Raw genomic sequence first — 19,556 nt, 5'->3', positions numbered from 1 at the left:
AAGGGTCAAGGTCAGATTTTTTTAGTGGGGTCAAGGCGATATGACCCATTTCTGGGGAGAAATGGCCCGACTGAAGGGCGGAGTTTATGAGAATGGTGATAGAAGAAATAGCCTGAGCGGGAATGTTCTCGTATAGGTAGGAGGGGAATGGGTCCAAGGAGCAATTACAGGATTTCAGTTTGAGGCAGAGATTGAGGACCAGGGATTCAGATACGCGCTCAAAGGTGGTCCAGGATCTGTCAGCTGGGATAGGGTTGGAGACCATTAGGGTGGGAGTGGAATCGGTGGGCACTAGGGAGTTGTAAGAGACTGAAGGAGGGAAAGAGCATCTCAAGGAAGAAACCTTATCGTTGAAGAATTTTGCTAGAACGTCGGCTGAGGGAGAGAAGGGGAGCAAGGTGGGGTCTCTTTTGGAGGATAGGGAGCGCCAGATGTTGAATAGAGTACTGCTCTGATTGTTGGACCTGGAGATTTTGTCACCATAAAAGTTCTTTCTTGCTTTTTTTAGTGCTGTATTGTACAGCTTGATATTGACTCTCCAGGACTGTCTGTCTATAGGACATTTTGATTTTTTCCATATGCGCTCCAGAGCTCGACATTTCTGTTTTAGCTCTCTGTGATATGGGAGGAACCAAGGGGCCTTGCGGGGATAGGAGATGGATTTAGTGGAAAGGGGGGTGAGGGAAAGATAGGTGGATTTGGAGAGAGTGACCCAGTTATGCCAATTAGTACCTGAATCTGCAGGCTTAGGGGCAGAGGAGAACAGTGAGAAATTTAGACCAGAACAGATCGCTTGTGATTTTTTTGCGGAAGGTAATGGGGCTGGAAGTACGGGGTGGAGCCCCAAGGTGCGACATAAAGATGGGGAGACAGAAAGCCCCTAGGAAGTGGTCAGACCAGGGGACATGTTCCTAGCGAGTGTCGTCAATTGACGTCTTGTGAGCGGTAAGGTCGAGGAAGCTAATGAGGTCTAGTGTGTGCCCCTTTTGTTCTGTGTGGTCCATGTGACTCATCAGTGAAGAGAATTCTGAACTATGGGACTTTTGTGTAGATATACTTATCCCTAGATTTAGAGCCTTATTTGTACATCTATATTGTAACATTCCCTTTGAGGGGAGTGGTTGGGGGGATCATAGCTGAATCCTCACAGACAAGGAAGGGCATGGGTTTTAAACACCTCAAAATCCCAAGCCATTCTGCACAACACATCTATATTAAGTTCTACCTACATTTGTACATAACAAAACTTACTTAGATAGGTTTCCTGGATAAAATTGTTTCTCCATCCATTTATCCACAGAGTAGGAAGATTCTCTATCCTTTGTATCTGTGGCCTTTCAAAGAAAAGGAAAAAAAAAAAAAAAAAGTTGCCAAAATGCAAAAAGTAAACCAAGCAGAGTTTGAGCTAGATAAGCACAAATCACAAATGTACTCACTTGTAGGTGTTCTCAGGGAAAAGCAAGCATATATCACACATCTGTGTGACATCCACAGAACCCAGCATGGACAGTCAGAAGTGTACTGTCACTTCAAATCTTTAGGACCTCCCATTACCACGTACATGCTGGTGCCTTCCTGACTGACATCGGCTAAAGGAACCTGCAGTTCAATAAGATAGCTAAGAAACCAATTAGGGAAAGTGGGAGGGTTATGAGAATACATGCCTGTTGTCCTTGGAGAACACCTGCTTAAGGTGAGTAACTTTGCTTTCTCCAAGGATAAGCAGGCATGATATTCTCACACCTGGGACTCTTAAAGCTACAAGGATCATGCCGCTAAGACCCCCGTGGGCCAAATCTGGCATGCAGGAGTCATATAATTTGGCCTGAAAGACAATTACCAACTTAAGCTGGCTCACCAGAAGTCATCAGATAAAGATTTGCACATCTCGCAGCCACCACTGCCATACTGTGCGACGCTGTTCTCCCTGCACTTAATCCTCACGGTCAATCACAGTCTCTATCACCCTGTGCACTGCCTTATTGGCTGCCTCCCACTGCTCTGCCTCCAGATCATGGGTACATAGAGTACAGCTGCCTTTTAGGAGTCCTTCCTATTGGCTTAGAAGTCTTAGATCCCATCCACAGGGCATGCTTTCCTCGCTACTCAGGGACACTGGCTATGGAGGATTACAGCGTTGCCAACAAGAAAAGAGGCTAAGGTGGTCCAAAACGTCTCCACATTACCATGGGAATACCATGATAATGGTCCCCATTCCTGCTGTGGTATTCCTGAGGGGTCTTTAAAATTGCTTTCTACACGTTGATGTTCACGGCCGTACGGTCCTCCCGCCGGCACTCACCTGGCTGCCTAAACGTAATCCTCCCGGCAGGCATTTGTTTGATTGGTTTCATTTTTTATCCCCATTGTAATGCTTTATGTTTGGGAAAGGACTTTGAAATGAGATTTTTGTTTGATTGGGTTACATTTTTTTTTTTTGGGGGGGGGGGGTTAATGCTGTATGGTGGGGTAGGGACTTGCAAATAAGTTTTGTTTGACTGGGTTTCCATTTGTTCATAAGAGTATAAGATTTGCCGCTGCTGGGTCAGACTAGTTGTCCATCATGCCCAGCAGTCCACTCACACAGCGGCCCTTGGGTCAAATTTCAGCACTAGTCCTTGTGACAATGGACAAGTAGCTAAATCCTCCATTGCCCCAAGCACAAAATAAGTACTGTACCTGTAAATATATAGCAATGTTACTTACCGTAACAGTTGTTATCCAGGGACAGCAGGCATCTATTCTCACTAGTGGGTGATGTCATCCGACAGAGCCCCGATACGGACATCTTGAAAGCATGTCTTGCTTGAAGAAACTTAGAAGTTTCGAGATGCCCGCACCGCGCATGCGCCAGTGCCTTCCCGCCCGATGTACCGGGCGTGTCTCCTCAGTTCAGGTAGCTAGCCTGAGAAGCCAACCCAGGGGAGGTGGGTGGGACGTGAGAATAGCTGCCTGCTGTCCCTGGATAACAACTGTTACGGTAAGTAACATTGCTTTATCCCAGGACAAGCAGGCAGGTATTCTCACTAGTGGGTGACCTCCAAGCTAACCCCAATGGGATGGTGGGAGAGTTGGCAACTTTAAGAGAACAAATTTTGTAATACAGTTTGGCCAAACTGTCCATCCCGTCTGGAGAAAGTATCCAGACAATAATGAGAGGTGAAGGTATGAACCGAGGACCAAGTGGCAGCCTTACAAATCTCCTCAATCGGTGTCGATCTGAGGAAGGCTACAGAGGCTGCCATTGCTCTGACCTTGTGGGCTGTGACCTTACAGGGAAGGGATAATCCAGCCTGGGCATAGCAGGAAGAGATACAAGCCGCCATCCAGTTAGAGATGGTGCGCTTCGATACAGGTCGTCCCAACTTGTTTGGATCAAAGGAGACGAAAAGTTGAGGTGCAGTTCTGTGTGGCTTTGTGCGATCCAAGTAGAAAGCCAGAGCACGTTTACAGTCCAGAGTGTGCAAAGCAGATTCCCCAGGATGAGAATGAGGCTTTGGAAAAAACACTGGAAGCACGATGGATTGATTGATGTGAAATTCAGAGACCACTTTAGGTAAGAATTTTGGATGAGTACGGAGAACCACCTTGTCATGATGGAATACAGTGAAGGGTGGATCTGCCACTAGGGCCTGAAGCTCACTGACTCGGCGAGCTGACGTGAGGGCCACCAGGAAAACCACCTTCCAGGTGAGATACTTAAGAGGAGCCGTTTTGAGAGGTTCAAACGGAGGCTTCATAAGATGAGACAGGACAACATTGAGATCCCAAACCACAGGAGGGGGTTTGATAGGAGGATTGACATGAAAAAGTCCTTTCATAAATTTGGAAACCACAGGATGAGCAGACAAAGGTTTCCCCTGTAGAGGCTGATGGAAAGCCGCAATAGCACTCAGGTGGACTCGTATAGAGGTAGACTTGAGACCAGACTGGGACAGGTGTAGAAGATAGTCCAATACAGACGATAGAGAAGCTTTCTGAGGTTCTGTAGCATTGGAAATACACCAGGTCGAGAATCTAGTCCATTTTTGGGAATAGCATTGTCGAGTAGCAGGCTTCCTGGAAGCCTCCAAGACCTCCCTCACAGCTTGAGAGAACTGGTGAGGGGTTATGTTGAAAGGAACCAAGCTGTCAGGTGGAGAGACTGCAGGTTGGGATGAAGTAGTGAACCTTGATGTTGAGTAAGCAGTGAAGGAAACACTGGAAGAAGTATTGGCTCCCTGCTGCTGAGTTGAAGTAGAAGGGAGAACCAAGGTTGTCTGGGCCACCGAGGAGCAATCAGGATCATGGTGGCATGGTCTGATCTTAACTTGACCAGAGTCTTCTGAATGAGAGGAAAGGGAGGAAACGCATAAAGGAAGCGATTCCCCCACTCCAGTAGAAAGGCGTCTGCCTCGAGGCGGAGAGGAGTGTAGATCCTGGAGCAAAACTGAGGCAGTTTGAAGTTGTGGGGCGCTGCAAAGAGGTCTATCTGAGGCGTTCCCCAGTGAGCGAAGATCTGATGAAGGGGTTTGGAATGGAGCGTCCATTCGTGAGGTTGGAGAAGACGACTCAATTTGTCTGCCAAGACGTTGTTCTTCCCCTGAATGTAGACAGCTCTGAGGAAGGTGTTGTGGCGAACCGCCCAATCCCAGACTTGAAGAGCTTCCTGACAAAGAGGGGCCGAGCCCGTGCCCCCTTGTTTGTTGACATAATACATGGCGACCTGATTGTCTGTGCGAATAAGGACCACCATGTCGTGAAGCAGATGCTGAAAAGCTTGGAGAGCATTGAAGATGGCTCTGAGCTCCAGAAGATTGATTTGATGGAGTCGTTCCGCACTGGTCCAGAACCCCTGAGTGCGAAGACCATCCAGATGTGCCCCCCATGCATAGGTCGATGAATCGGTCGTGAGAACCTTCTGGTGGGGAGGAGAGTGAAACAGCAAACCTCTGGATAGATTCGAAGAGGTCATCCACCAGAGAAGAGACTGCCGTAGAGCAGGAGTGACGATAATGTGACGGGACAACGGGTCGGACACCTGAGTCCACTGAGATGCCAGGGTCCATTGAGGAATCCTGAGATGTAGTCTGGCAAAAGGCGTCACATGAACTGTAGATGCCATGTGGCCCAAGAGGACCATCATGTGTCTCGCCGAGATGGACTGGCGAGAAGACACCGACTGGCAGAGTAGAAGGAGAGCATCCATGCGTTGAGGAGGAAGGAATGCTCGAAGTTGAATGGTATCCAGAACAGCCCCGATAAAGGGGAGACACTGGGTGGGCTGAAGATGTGATTTGGGGAAGTTGATCTCGAAGCCCAGACTCTGCAGTAAAGAAATTGTAGTCAAGGTCGCCGAAATGACCTCTGGAGCCGAAGGTGCCTTGATGAGCCAGTCGTCGAGGTATGGAAACACCTGGAGACCCATGTTCCGGAGTGCAGCGGCCACCACCACCAGACACTTCGTGAAGACTCTGGGAGACGAGGAAAGGCCGAATGGAAGCACTCGATACTGCAGATGTAGATGTCCCACCCGAAATCTGAGAAACTTGCGGGAGGCCGGATGTATCGGGATGTGAGTGTAGGCCTCCTTGAGATCCAGAGAGCATAACCAATCGTTCTGCTCGAGTAGGGGGTAAAGAGAAGCAAGGGTCAGCATGCGGAACTGCTCATTGACCAAAAACTTGTTGAGGACTCGAAGGTCCAAAATGGGACGCAGATCGCCCGTCTTCTTCGGAACCAAGAAATACCGGGAGTAGAACCCCCTGTTTTGCTGATCTACTGGCACCGGCTCGACGGCTCGAAGCCGAAGCAGAGCCTGCGCCTCCTGTAGAAGAAGAGCGGTCTGCATCGAGTTGGAAGGATACTCTCTTGGAGGGTGGTCCGGGGGGACCCGTTGGAAATGAAGAGAGTATCCCTCTCTTACGATGGTAAGGACCCAAAGGTCCGAGGTGATCGACTCCCATTGATGATAAAAATGGTGAAGTCGACCCCCGATGGGAAAAACAAGGGAAGACAGAACGTCGGTTATGCTCCCTGGAAGAGAGTCAAAAGGGCTGAGTGGCCTTGGGTGCAGCCGGCATCTGAGGCTTCTGCTGAGACTTCTGTGGAGGCTGCCTCTTCGCAGGCTGTCTCGCTAGGGGAGCCTGTCTTGGTTGATAACGCCTCTGGTAGATTTGAGGCGGTCTAGATGGACGAGACGGTTGAGGCTTAGGCTTAGGACGCAGAATGGATTGAAAAGACTTCTCGTGGTCCGAAAGCTTTTTAGTGACAGTCTCGATAGACTCATCGAATAGATCCGCTCCCGCACAAGGCACATTAGCCAATCTGTCTTGGAGGTTCAGATCCATATCAATAGTGCGAAGCCAGGCCAGGCGACGCATGGCGACTGAGCAGGCCGCAGCACGTGCCGAGAGCTCGAAGGCATCGTAGGAGGATTGCATCAGCTGCAGCCGCAACTGGGACAGGGTTGCCACCACCTCCTCAAACTGGAAACGAGCTTCAGCATCGATGAAAGGGACGAACTTGCGGAGGACCGGCAAGAAGAAATCCAAATAGGAAGAGAAGAAAAAATTGTAATTGAGCACTCGAGTCGCCATCATCGAATTTTGGTAAACTCGTCTACCAAACTTGTCCATCGTTCTCCCCTCCCTGCCCGGAGGCACAGAAGCGTAGACCTGGGAAGGGTGAGAACGCTTGAGAGAAGACTCGACCAGAAGAGACTGATGAGAAAGTTGAGCTCCCTCAAACCCCTTGTGGTGAACGATGCGGTATCGAGCATCCAGCTTACTGGGAACCGCAGGGATAGAATACGGTGTCTCAAAACAGCGCATGAAAGTCTGGTCCAACAATTTATGCAAAGGAAGCCGAAGAGTCTCCGCCGGAGGGTGAGGCAAATGCATCGTATCCAAATACTCTTTAGAATATTTAGATCCAGTATCCAAAGTCACATCTAAGTCATCCGCCATCTGTCAGAGAAAAGATGAGAAAGACAATTGGTCCGCCAAGGCCGGCCGCCGAGACGGACTAGACGAAGTGGAAGCCTCCGGGTCTAGGGAGAGCTGAGACCGGCATGGAGAATAAGAGGTAGAAGGTTCCTCATACTCTGGTCCCTCCAGTTGGGAAACATCGGACGATGAATATCCCAAACGTTGCATCTTTTTCTGTGGGGACACTTCCGAATGACGTGAGGAGTGTCGAGAGGAATGACGAGAACGATGCCCCTCCCGGTGCCGGGATGGGGAGCGAGAACTTCTGTGCATCGCACGATCCCCCGAAGCCTCTAAGGAATGGATGGGGCTTGAAGCGGTGGATCGCAGAGGTGGTAAGGACGCGGACTCACGCAGCGCCACCCAAGTCTGGTATGGAGTGCGGAAGAACTCTTCCTGCGATGCAGTATGCCCAGGACTCCTAATATCAGGGACCGTCCCAGCGCCCTGTTGCCGTGGAGGAGTAATGGGTTCTAAAGGTGGCATATCAGGAAGGGAAGCCCTCCTGGAGGCATCCGCCGCCCTCCGCCGATCCCCCTCGTCGAGCAGCGAGATCGAACGGCGAGGGGGAGGGGGCGGGCCGCCCTCAGGGACCGGTGCTCGGACTTCACCCTGAATGTTGGCGATAAGCCGGGGTCCCATAGTTTGCATAAGCTCGACAAACTGAGCTTCCAGCAGGGATCGAAGCGAAGCCGATATGGAGGGATCCGCACCGAAAGGGGGTCCTCCTGCACGGTCTTCGCGCTCCTTCGCGGCCAAGTGCTTCTGCTTAGTAGCTTTGGGCACCTTGATGACCACGGGAGGGACAGTGGAAGGCGGTACCTGAACCGAAGAGACAGAGGCAGGTGCCGCAGCGGAACTGGAAGCCGCAGCCGGTGTAAACGATGCTGGCTTCACGATGTTGGATGCGGAAGTCGTCGATGCAGGTTTCGAGCGGACCGGCGAAACCTCAGCAGATGTAGAAGCAGACAGATCCTTGGCAGTCTCCATCTTGAACATCGACTCCCAAAGTAAGCAACGCCGCTTGAACGAGTGCGCAGTGAGCGTGGAACAAGGCCTGCACGATTTCGGAACGTGGTCCGGACCAAGACACTGAAGGCAGCGTCGATGCGGGTCCGTCAACGAAATCGCACGCTGGCACTTGCTGCACTTTTTAAAACCGGTGATTGGCCGTGACATAGGCCGGAAAATCGACGCTGCAATGTCGAAAGAGGTAGGCCGCAGCCACGAGGCCGGACCGGCCGAACCGCCGGAAGAAATAATTTTGAACTTTTTTTTTTTTTTTTTTTAAATAAAGTAAAGTAAAGTGAATTCAAAGAAATAAACCAAAACGCGGGTAAAGAAGGCAAAGAAAAACTGAAATTCAGTCAGCGCAGATTGAAGATAACTTCTCAGCTCCGCGGAAAGAAAAGAACTGAGGAGACACGCCCGGTACATCGGGCGGGAAGGCACTGGCGCATGCGCGGTGCGGGCATCTCGAAACTTCTAAGTTTCTTCAAGCAAGACATGCTTTCAAGATGTCCGTATCGGGGCTCTGTCGGATGACATCACCCACTAGTGAGAATACCTGCCTGCTTGTCCTGGGATAAAATCCGTTTTGAATGTGTAACCACCCCCCTCCCCCAAACAAAAAAATCCACGGTATACAAGTCCCATTCTCTTTCCTCTATATAAGTCCTGAGTGATTTTTGTAGGGTTTTGTGTGAAGAACATAGTACTGAGACAGATTTAAGGACCGTCAAGCCCAATTTCCTGTTTCCAACAGTGGCCAATCCAGGTCACAAGTACCTGGCAGGATCGCAATAATATTGTAGGTTCTATACTGTTTATTCCAGAAATAAGTTCACCTTAAGAAATGTTGGAGGGGGGAGGGTCATTTGGTGTTGGAGGTCTTGGGTGTAAAGTCAGGGGAGGGGAGGCACAATGTAGGGTCTTGGGAGTGCTGTAGGAGTCTTAGGTGTTATGTCAGGGTCACGGGTGTCATGCTTGGAGGCAGTGCAGGTGCAATATGGGGTCTCGGCTGTGTTGTGTGGTCTCAAGTATCATATCAGAGGTCTTGGCAATGATGTTTGTGGTCAGGAGACTTGGGTACGCCGACACTGGGGAGGGATGTGAACAGGGAGGGGGACTGTTCCCGTGTCTGAGTGTGAGAGTCATACATATTTACCTCCAAATTCAGCTTTCTAAAATTTCCATTCTTTCTGAATGTGGAGTGGTTTGAACGAGCAGCCCTGATGCTATTTTACAGGAGGCTTTAGGTTTGGCAGAACCTTTCGTAAAAGTATGGCTAATGCAAATGCCTTGGATAAGAATCTGCCTCAATTGCTCTAGCTGGGGGGGACATAAAAAGTACACCGTAAGTGAAATGTCTACTTTGGAGGTTCCACATAATCAGTACTGCTACATAGGATAGCGCCATGGAAGTTGTGTAATAATTTGAAACTATGTACAGTAGATATTTCACATTATGCGCTGCCCTTACCGCTGAATACTGATTTATCTAAATTATATAGTTCATTGTAGATGTTGTGGCTAAAACTGACCTCTACTAGTTCACATAATATTCTGACTTAAATATTTTATTCCAGCAACAAATCAATAAAACAAATTCTGTAGCCAAGGAGATTAAAAATTCCTCAGCACTGATAGCACTAAAAAAATGACTCGAAAGAAATTAAGTATTGACACACTGTATTTCGAAAACCTCTTGGCTGAAGCGCTTCCTTCTTCCTAAAATACTCTGATCTTCTAGAGCCGGCCCTCCTAGAATGTCATTTACTTACGGTGGCCAAACATGCCCTGTCAAGTTACTTACATTGATGCTTTGACAACGACAGTGTCCTCAAACTGACGGAAAAAAAAAAGAAAGAATAAACGGAAAGAGTGTTTACAACTGTTTTAGTGTACGCACATGTTCAGAGGCTGTGCGAGGAATGTTTTTCACGCCTCAACTGCCTCGATTGCAACGTCAGACCCGCGCGCACATGGGCATTACATTTGTTGGTTTGGCGTCAGTGTCTTCAAGGCCACAGCCGTCCCCGGCACTGCGGGAGTGATCAGCTGATTCTGGGTTTGGGCATGTGCAGTGTAAGCGTGGGAGGTGAGGTCAGCTGACGCAGCTTTACAGGGAAGAGACATTAGAGGCGGTGTGGGAGAGCCCAGGAATTCCGAGGAGCTCACCGGCTCCCGGGTATGTGTGGCTCGAGATAACGAGGACTGGGAGGAGACAGCAGTTCTTTGTCGGGAACGGATAGCTCCCCTGCCAGTAGATCTGCGGATACAAGGTGACAGCAAATTAGCCGGGCGCTCACGCTGGGGAGAACACTGCACATAGCTCAGAACTTTACATAAACTCTGAACTTCAAGAGCTGTTCCTTCCTAGATACATTTGAGGACATTACCCCACATGTGCCTCAATCCTGTTTATTGACAGAAAGTTATGAACAGTAAACAGAAACACTGTTTTTCATAATCAAATATGATCTTATCCTTTGTTTAAAGCAGTCTCAGAAGGCATTTAAATGATTTTTTTTTTTTTTTTTTAATACTCCATACACCTTACAGGAAAAACACCCCAAAAAAGAGACTTACCCCACATGCAGGGCACACCACTGCATTTGAACCTTGTGCTATTGACAAGCACAAGTCACAAAAGCGATGTCCACACTGTAGATTTGACAAATCAAGTTCTAGGAGAAAAAAAATAAATAAATAAGTATTTAAAGATATTAAAGTAAAACACATACTACCAATTCTAGGATAATCAACACCATGCATTAAAAATCAAGATAGTAGCCCCCTCCTTTGTAGCAGCACCAGTTCTAACTGCATCTCTCTTCACCCTGATCAACATTCTCCAATTCACAATTCAGACTTGTCACCCTCCACATCAAAAGGGTCTTAAGTCACCCTCCACTAGAGAACGTCACGGGAAAAAGTCTTGTCCCCGTCACTGCACCACCGTCCCCTTCACTGCTGAAGGGCTGTCGGGTAAGATGATACCAAAATCTGCAATAGAGTAGACACCCCAGATAGTGTGAACAACATGAAGACAGATCTAGTGAAGCTTGAAGAATGGTCTGAAATTTGGCAACTAAAATTTAATGCAAGGTCATGCATTTGGGCTGCAAAAACCCAAGGGAACGGTATTGTTTAGGGGGTGAAGAACTTATGTGCATGACAGAAGAGCAGGACTTGGGTGTGATTATATGGGATGATCTTTTAGGTGGTATAAGAAATTTTAAAATAAACCTGAAACTCAAACAGACTGAAAAGGTGACAGCGAAAGCTAGAGAGATGCAAGGGTGCATTGGAAGTGGTATGGCCAGTAGGGAAAAGGAGGTATTGATGCCCCTGTATAAGACTGCGAGACCTCATTTAGAATATTGTGTACAATTCTGGAGACTGCATCTTCAAAAAGATATAAAAAGGATGGAGTCGATCCAGAGGAAGGCTACTAAAACGATACATGGTCTTCGTCATAAGGAGTACAGGGACAGACTTGAAGATCTCAATATACATACTTTGGAGGAAAGGCAGGAGAGGGGAGATATGATAAGAGACATTTAAATACCTACATGGAGTAAAAGCACATGAGTCGAGAGTCTTTCATTTGAAAGGCAGCTCTGAAATGAGAGGACATAAGATGAAGTTAAGAGGTGATATATTCATGAGTAATCTAAGGAATTGTTTTACAGAAAGGGTGGTAGATGTGTGGAAAAGTCTGCCAGAAGAGGTGGTGGAGACAAAGACTGTCTGAATTCAAGAAAGTGTGAGATAGGCACATGGGATCTCAGAGAGAAGAAGAGATAATGTTTACTGCTGATGGGAAGACTGGATGGGCCATTTGGCCTTTATCTGCCATTAAGTTTCTAAGTTACCCTATTCTAAGAGGGAGCTTTTAGGCCAGTCTAATTTCAGATACCCTCATCATGATGCATGAAGAGTATTGCAGCACCTATGTGAATAAATGGAATCAGAAACTACAAGTCTCACACTGCTTTGTGATGCAAGTCTAAATCAGCACTGGCCATCCAGTCTCCCTCCTTGAACTAGGTAATTTGGCAGCATGCTTGTGTTATTTAACTATCAACCCTTTATGTCTAAGAATCACAAGCACCCACAGCAAACATGATGAGCTGCAGATTAATAATTTGCATGCTGCAGTATTTTTGGATGCCAAGAGAGTGGGCTCTATCACAAGGATTTCTGTATGGCTCATTTCAATACCAACCAAAGTAACAAGAGTCCAATTAACTTTTTATAATTTCTGGCATTTCTTGTCCAGTCCTTTTTTATCCATATACCCATCTCTCTTCAAAAACAGAGATCAAGACTTTTTTGTTTTAATCAGGGAAACCCTGCACCAGTCAAGAGGAAAACAACTCAAAACCTTCAGTTCTTCTCCACCCCAAAAAGCATTAACTACTTGGATTTTCTTGATTACTTAATAAAAGGGATTCTGCTTATATCACAATCAATTTAGCAAAATCTATTGTAAACCTTCCTTTGAATCCTACCGTTATAGGTACTACTTAAGCCAAGGACCCTAGTATTTTAAAAACCTCAAACCAGAATATTAACATTAATGGATTTTCTAGACTCCACAATGGTGATTGGCAAGGAAAAAGAGAAAATGTTACGTCTAGTAAGGACAAGAAAACATCAATACAAAAAAAAAACATAACAGCAGATACAAAAGCAAAGTTTGCGGTGATATAGCACGCGTATTTCATCTTCTGGCCCTTCCTACTGCCATGGTCTGGCATATTCTTATTGTACATTTCTCAACGTAATACCTAAGGTGACCATACGTCCCGTTTTCAACGGAACAGTCCCATTTTTGGGCCGACCGTCCCGTTGTCCCAATCCACCGCTTCGGGACACCAAAAATGTCCCGTTTTCAGGGACAGCGTCCTGAAGCTGTGAGCGGGTACACCAGGACAGCCGATAACTTTCCCTCCCTGCCGCGCAGGTTGAAAACCTGGGCCGCCGCCGCTGCTTCTTGTTCTTCCCAACGTCAATTTTGACGTCGGAGAGGAAGTTTGGGGCCAGCCAATCGCTGCCTGACTGGCCCGAACTTCCTCTCTGACGCCAAAATTGACGTCGGAAGAAGCCAAGAAGCAGTGGCGGCGGCCCAGCGTTTCAATCGGCCCAGCAGGGAGGCAGGCAGACAGGCAAGCAGCGGCGGTACACAGGCCGGCGGGTGGGCAGGGGGTTGAATCGCGCGGGGGGGGGGTGAATCTGCGGGTGGAGGGTTGAATCAAGCACTGGAGAGAGGTTAAGGAGGCAGGCAGGCAGGCTTCGGGGGAGGGACAAAGGCAAGAGGCACTGGGGGCATTAAGGACACAGGACAGGCACTGGGAGGCACTATGGACATGGGAAGGAGGCATTGGGGGCACTATTCACATGGGAAGGAGGCACTGGGGGCACTAGGGACACAGGACAGAAGCACTGGGGGCACTAGGGACACAGGACAGAAGCACTGGGGGCACTAGGGACACAGGGAAGGAGGCACTGGGGGGCACTAGGGACACGGGAAGGAGGCACTGGGGGGCACTAGGGACACGGGAAGGAGGCACTGGGGGGCACTAGGGACACGGGAAGGAGGCACTGGGGGGCACTAGGGACACGGGAAGGAGGCACTGGGGGGCACTAGGGACACGGGAAGGAGGCACTGGGGGGCACTAGGGACACGGGAAGGAGGCACTGGGGGCACTAGGGACACGGGAAGGAGGCACTGAGGGCACTAGGGACACGGGAAGGAGGCACTGGGGCACTAGGGACACGGGAAGGAGGCACTGGGGGCACGGGAAGGAGGCATTGGGGGGGCACTATGCACATGGGAAGGAGGCACTGGGGGGCACTAAGGACATAGGAAGGAAGGAGGGAGGGAATAGAAAGGGACAATTGTTGGACCTGATTAAAGAAAGAAAGAAAAAAATGAAAGAAAGGATACACAGTAAGAAGGAAATACAACCAGAGACTCATGAAATCACCAGACAGCAAAGGTAGGAAAAATGATTTTATTTTCAATTTAGTGATCAAAACGTGTCAGTTTTGAGAATTTATATCTACTGTCTATTTTTCTATAGTTACTGAGGTGACTATTGCATATTTTAAAGTCATTTGCCTTGACATCTTTGAAACCCCCCAAATATAAATGATAATTAACATTTTCTCTGCGTATAGTTTGCTTTGTAGTTTTTTTAATTTTAAGGTTACCATTATGAATTAATATGAAGATATTATGTGTACATGAAAAATGAATGGAAGAAATTGGGGGTGGGATTGGGGCGGGGCTAGGGTGGGATTGGGGCAGAGCTGGGGCGGGATTGACAATTAATAAATGTCCCCTTTTGATGAAAAAAATAAATGGTCACGTTAATAATACCTCAGACAACAGTTCTTATACACAGTATTGCTGTGAGGCTATCAAACAAATGCCTCATTTTTTCCCCATCAACATTATTACAGCCCACTATTTTCATAATGGTCTCAACCCCCAAAATAAGTTACATTACATTAAGATATTTCTAATTTTTATTGAATTTTGAAAAAATACAAACAATAATCAGCAATAAGGTGCAAAATGTTACAGACCGCCATTGCCTTGCGGTTCAAGGCGGATTACAAAATAATTACCAAAAAACGTATTACAAGAAGAAGATATCTGGCAATTTCTAGAGAAGATAAAGAGTACATGAGGTGGTTTTACGTTATAGCCAATACTGGTTTAAGGGCCAAAAAAAAGTATTACGGTAACCACAAATTCACTAAACTCTCCTACAAAAAAACAAGTGGCGGCATCCTCTTACAGGCCATCCACGTTTAGGCCCATCCCCACAGTCTTTGCGGTCCTCACCGGGGCTACCAATTACCCTTCCGTGTACAGGAAGCCGGCAGCTTTGAGGACTCCCCCTACACCACTGTCTGCGACGAAATGGGGATGGGGGGGAAGGCGAGCGCTGCGCCCCGCACATCATCTTCACAGTCCTCGCAGCGCAGGGGAGGCGCCGAGATAGTCAGCGCGATAGTCACATCCTGCCGCTCTCCTTTTTCTCGCGCTTCTTCCACAAGCGGACCAAGAAGCCGGACGCGTGGGCGTTCGGATATTAACTGTTCTGCCCGGGTTCCTCTCACCGCGAGCGCACAGTGCGCCGCATTAAACTGATCCCGCGCGCGACAGGACGCCTCGCTCCTCTCGGGTGAAAAAAGAGAACCGGTGGCAGACTTACCTACGGACACCGCAGGTTGCTCGCAGCCGGTGCATAAGGTCAAATAGTCACCGCAACTTCTTGCTCCCTCCGCCATTTTTTTTTTTTGAGGGGGGAGGGTTTTTTCCCGTGAGAAAAGTCTGTATCCCGCTACCGATATTCAAGACCCTCAAGCTTTCTCATGCATCGCCACGTGCCCTTCGGATATTGAGTCCGCTGGGCACGTGCTCGACTTCCGGGCATGTGCTCTTCAAATATTGCTGGGCACGTGCTGGGAGTTCCGCACGTGCTCGACTTCCGGGCATGTGCTCTTCAAGCACTGGAACTAAGCGGTGTCTTCGGCGTTTATGCCCTAAAATATATAGCTGCAATCCCGGAGTTAAATGGTTTAATCAATAGTTTCCCAAACGAACAGCTCAAGTCCACTTTTTCTATATTACCCCTGGGTCTGGGATGGCGCGATTTTATGTCGACATTTTAAATTATGTGATCTGGTGTTAAAAAACACACAGGGTCCAAAGGCAGAAATTTAGAATGAGTTTGTTCATCCGAAGGCTGTATCTCCTTTAGATTTAAGTAGGCTTGGAGCTTCCTGTTGCATCCCCTAATGTCGGCCCTAACCATACACTTTTTGGTCTCATGCTATGAGTTTGAATGGGGAGGTAAAGTTTGTCCATGGCAGCCTGATGAACTGAATGTTTATCCATGGTTGTTTCTAACGGTTTCCCAACTTAATGATCATCTGTATTATCAAAAATACGGTGTGGCACACCAGCTTCCATGGGACAGCAATGCAAAGAGAGAACTCCGATATCTTAAAAAAAAAAAAATGCTATGGAAACACTGAAAATCTCATTACTCTTTTTTCCAATTAAGACAAAGGAAGAAAGGGAGACACACGGAGCAGCAATCTGGTGAATTTAAAAATGTATTGACAACTAGTCTTTAAGCCCGTTACATTAACGGGTGCTAGAGATGTCTGTCTGGGTTTTTTTCTTTGTCTCTCTCTCCTTGGATGCTGTCTGTGTGTCATTCGTTCTTTCTGTGTCTCTCCCTGGCCCCCTGCCTACCTGTATTTCTCTGTTGCGCCATACCTGCCTGTATCTCCGTGGCCCCCTTCTGTGTCCCCCCCCTTCCCAGAGCAAAGCATGATTGTTTTGTGCCCCCCAGAAGCCCCCTTTCCCTCCCCCCTTGTTATGCCATGCCTGCGTGTTCCGTGGCCCCCTTCTTCCCCCCCCCCCCCGCCGATGATTGCTGTCTGCCCCCAGCACACCCCTCCCCCCAAAGCAGCCCCCTTTCCCTCTCCCCTGGTCCCCTGTTCTACCATGCCTGCGTGCTCCGTGGCCCCCTTCCCCCCAAAGCAGCCCCCTCTCCCCATGGTCCCCTGTTGTGTAATGCCTGCCTACTCCATGGCCCCCTTCCATTTCCACCCCCCCTGCCATTCTTACCCTCCCTCCATGCCTCCAACTGGAGCTGGTCCTCTCGGCGCAGATCGTCGTGCAGCAGGCCCGGCGTCCTGGCCCAGTACTGCTCGCCGTCGGGAAGGTGGAGAGCGGCCCGCAAAAGCGGCTGGCGAACCTCAGCAGGCCGCTTTGAAGAGGAGCGGCAGCGGGAGGGAGGAGTCTCTGGCATACACGCCTCCAGCTAGTGGAAGGCACCGTGAGGACTGGCACAGAAGCACACCTCACACCACCAGGACTCACGGACTTTCAACAGCGCATGCGTGCTCTAGGGTTTTATTATTATAGATAGCGGTATAGTGGTTAGCACTAGGTTGAAAGCCAGTATTAAAATAGGCAGTCTCTTATTAATGCAGTTTGTGATCTTGAATTAAGTTACTTCACCCAGGACTATAGCAAGGTACGTGCAGCCAATCCTGCTACACAGGGCATGCATGAGGGAGGTGGGTTGCTAAAATTGTGTCGCATCCATTTTCTCCCTTGCTTGGTGACAGTCATGATGCAGTGGGTGGGGCAGCCGAGGGAGTGCTAGAGTGTGCTGCACAAGGCACATATTCATAGGGGACTTGACCCGGGGGCTTCAGGGTAAAGTAACACTGTTCGCTGACGACGCCAAACTGTGTAATATAGTAAGTGAAAGCAATCTCAAGGATAGTATGACGCAAGATCTGATCACGTTGGAAAACTGGTCCTCGACATGGCAGCTGGGCTTCAACGCTAAGAAGTGTAAGGTCATGCATCTTGGCAGTAGAAATCCATGCAGAACATACACCTTGAATGGAGAAGCACTAGCTAGGACTTCAGAAGAACGGGACTTGGGAGTTATCATCAGTGCAGACATGAAGGCTGCCAAACAAGTAGAGAAGGCCTCATCCAAGGCAAGGCAAATGATGGGATGTATCAAAAGAAGCTTCGTCAGCCGCAAACCTGAAGTCATCATGCCACTTTACAGATCCTTGGTGAGACCTCATCTGGAATACTGTGTGCAATTCTGGAGGCCGCATTACCGTAAAGATGTGCTTCGAGCCGAGTCGGTCCAGCGGATGGCCACTAGAATGGTCTCCGGACTCAAGGGTCTCTCATACGAAGAAAGACTGGGCAAATTGCAGCAGCAGCTCTATACCCTAGAGGAGCGCAGGGAAAGGGGTGACATGATTGAGACATTTAAATACGTCACAGGTCGTGTCGAGACGGAAAACGACATATTCTTTCCCATGGGACCCTCGGTCACAAGGGGGCACCCGCTTAAACTCAGAGGAGGAAAATTTAGTGGTGACGCCAGGAAGTACTTCTTCACGGAAAGGGTGGTGGATCATTGGAACAAACTTCCGAGGCAGGTGATCAAGGCCGCCAGCGTGCTCGACTTTAAGAATAGATGGGATATCCACGTGGGATCCCTACGAGGGTCGAGCTAAGGAACTAAGTCATCAGCACTCAGACTTAATGGGGTGGGTCAGTAGAGTGGGCAGACTTGATGGGCTGTGGCCCTTTTCTGCCGTCACCTTTCTATGTTTCTATGTAAGGCACTTTTCCAGCTTGAGGTACTGATTTTATCTTCCTTATCCTCTGGTATAGATTCATCTTATAAGTGTTCTGGGACTGAAAAATGGTTTATGATTTATTTAGCTTAATATACTGCCCTTTATAAAGACACAGCGGAGTGGTTTACAAATAAAAAATACATAATGTCAGAAAAAGAACACCACAAACAGATATGAAAGAGAGAACAGTAGAAAAGATCATAGAAACATAGAAGATGACGGCAGAAAAGGGCCCATCAAGTCTGCCCACTCTGCTTACCCACCCCCTGTCTATGCCCTAATGACCCAATTTCCTTATCTTGACCCTCATAGGGATCCCACATGGGTATCCCATTTATTCTTAAAGTCTGGCACGCTGTCTGCCTCGATCACCTGAACTGGAAGCTTGTTCCAATGATCAACCACTCTCTCTGTGAAGAAATACTTTCTGGTGTCGCCATGAAATTTTCCGCCCCTGAGTTTGAGCGGGTGCCCTCTTGTGGCCAAGGGTCCCTTGAGAAAGAAAATATCATCTACCTACTTAACGTGACCATTTATTTTTTTTCTCAAAAAGGGACATCTGCTAATTTTTAGGTAATAAATAGTATGTATATTCAAGAAAATGCATATTTCTTTCTTTTTATCAACTTTTTCAAATTTACAATTCACTTAATTAATACATAATAAAGTACTGTGCACCGGTTTGCGAATGTTTTGCAAGACGAGCAAAACATTCTCAAAATCGGCACCTCGGAAACCGAGTTTGACTCGGTTTACGAGCGCCACACCCTGCGATCCGGCATCCCCCCCGCGATCCTACACCCCCCCCCCCCCCCCGAGCCCAGCCCAGCACAGGGAAGAGGGAGGATCTCCGTCGCACAGCCCAACCCAGCCCAGGGAGGATCTTCGGGCACCGGCACCTCCTGTGCATTGGTGCTGGTGCCAGTGCCCAATCAGGGTAAGCGATGTCATTAAGGTGCTTGGGGGGGGGAATGTAGGATCGCGGGGGAGGAGGGGCAACGCAGGCGGGGGGGAGGATACCTGTTCACAGGGGGGGGAATGGAGCAGCCTCGGTGACCTCAAGGGGAAGGGGATTGAGCAGCGCTGTAGCCTCGGTGGGGGGGAGGAGGAGGTGGAACAAATCAAAGCGAGTTTCCCTTACTTCCTATGGGGAAACTCGCTTTGATATACAAGCAATTTGGTTTACGAGCATACTTCTGGAATGAATTATGCTCGTAAACCAAGGTTCCACTACTGTGTTTAATTGCCAAACTTGTAACAAAAAAACTTTCAAAGTTTAAATTAAAGGCTAGCAACATCTGATACAAAAATCCACAGAGACTGCAGCTATTGCAAATATCAGCTGATACATCCAGAGAATAGAGCCACTAA

The 19,556-nt window shown here is 48.4% G+C and overlaps 1 protein-coding gene across 5 annotated transcripts in view; it reads right to left on the bottom strand.

Moving 5' to 3' along the window:
• The window catches only part of RNF17 (ring finger protein 17), a 510,797-nt gene extending 495,355 nt beyond the window's left edge, over positions 1-15,442 (bottom strand). For 4 of the 5 annotated variants that reach the window (XM_033948470.1, XM_033948472.1, XM_033948474.1 and 1 more), the window contains exons 1-3: positions 14,833-15,118; positions 10,560-10,657; positions 1,252-1,334 (exon numbers count right to left, since the gene is read on the bottom strand). In XM_033948470.1, coding sequence (XP_033804361.1) covers positions 1,252-1,334; positions 10,560-10,657; positions 14,833-14,953 — 302 coding nt within the window. In that variant the 5' untranslated portion in view covers positions 14,954-15,118. Of the gene's footprint in view, positions 1-1,251; positions 1,335-10,559; positions 10,658-14,832; positions 15,119-15,205 lie in introns of those variants that run through there. The other variant, XM_033948471.1, reaches the window with a different exon arrangement.
• Positions 15,443-19,556: the final 4,114 nt, after the last annotated feature.

This window comes from Geotrypetes seraphini, chromosome 6 (genome assembly GCF_902459505.1).
Source record: "Geotrypetes seraphini chromosome 6, aGeoSer1.1, whole genome shotgun sequence".
Taxonomy (NCBI): Eukaryota; Metazoa; Chordata; class Amphibia; order Gymnophiona; family Dermophiidae; genus Geotrypetes; species Geotrypetes seraphini.
The sequence above is the reverse complement of the archived record's forward strand: the minus strand, read 5'-3'. Positions and strand labels throughout refer to the sequence as shown.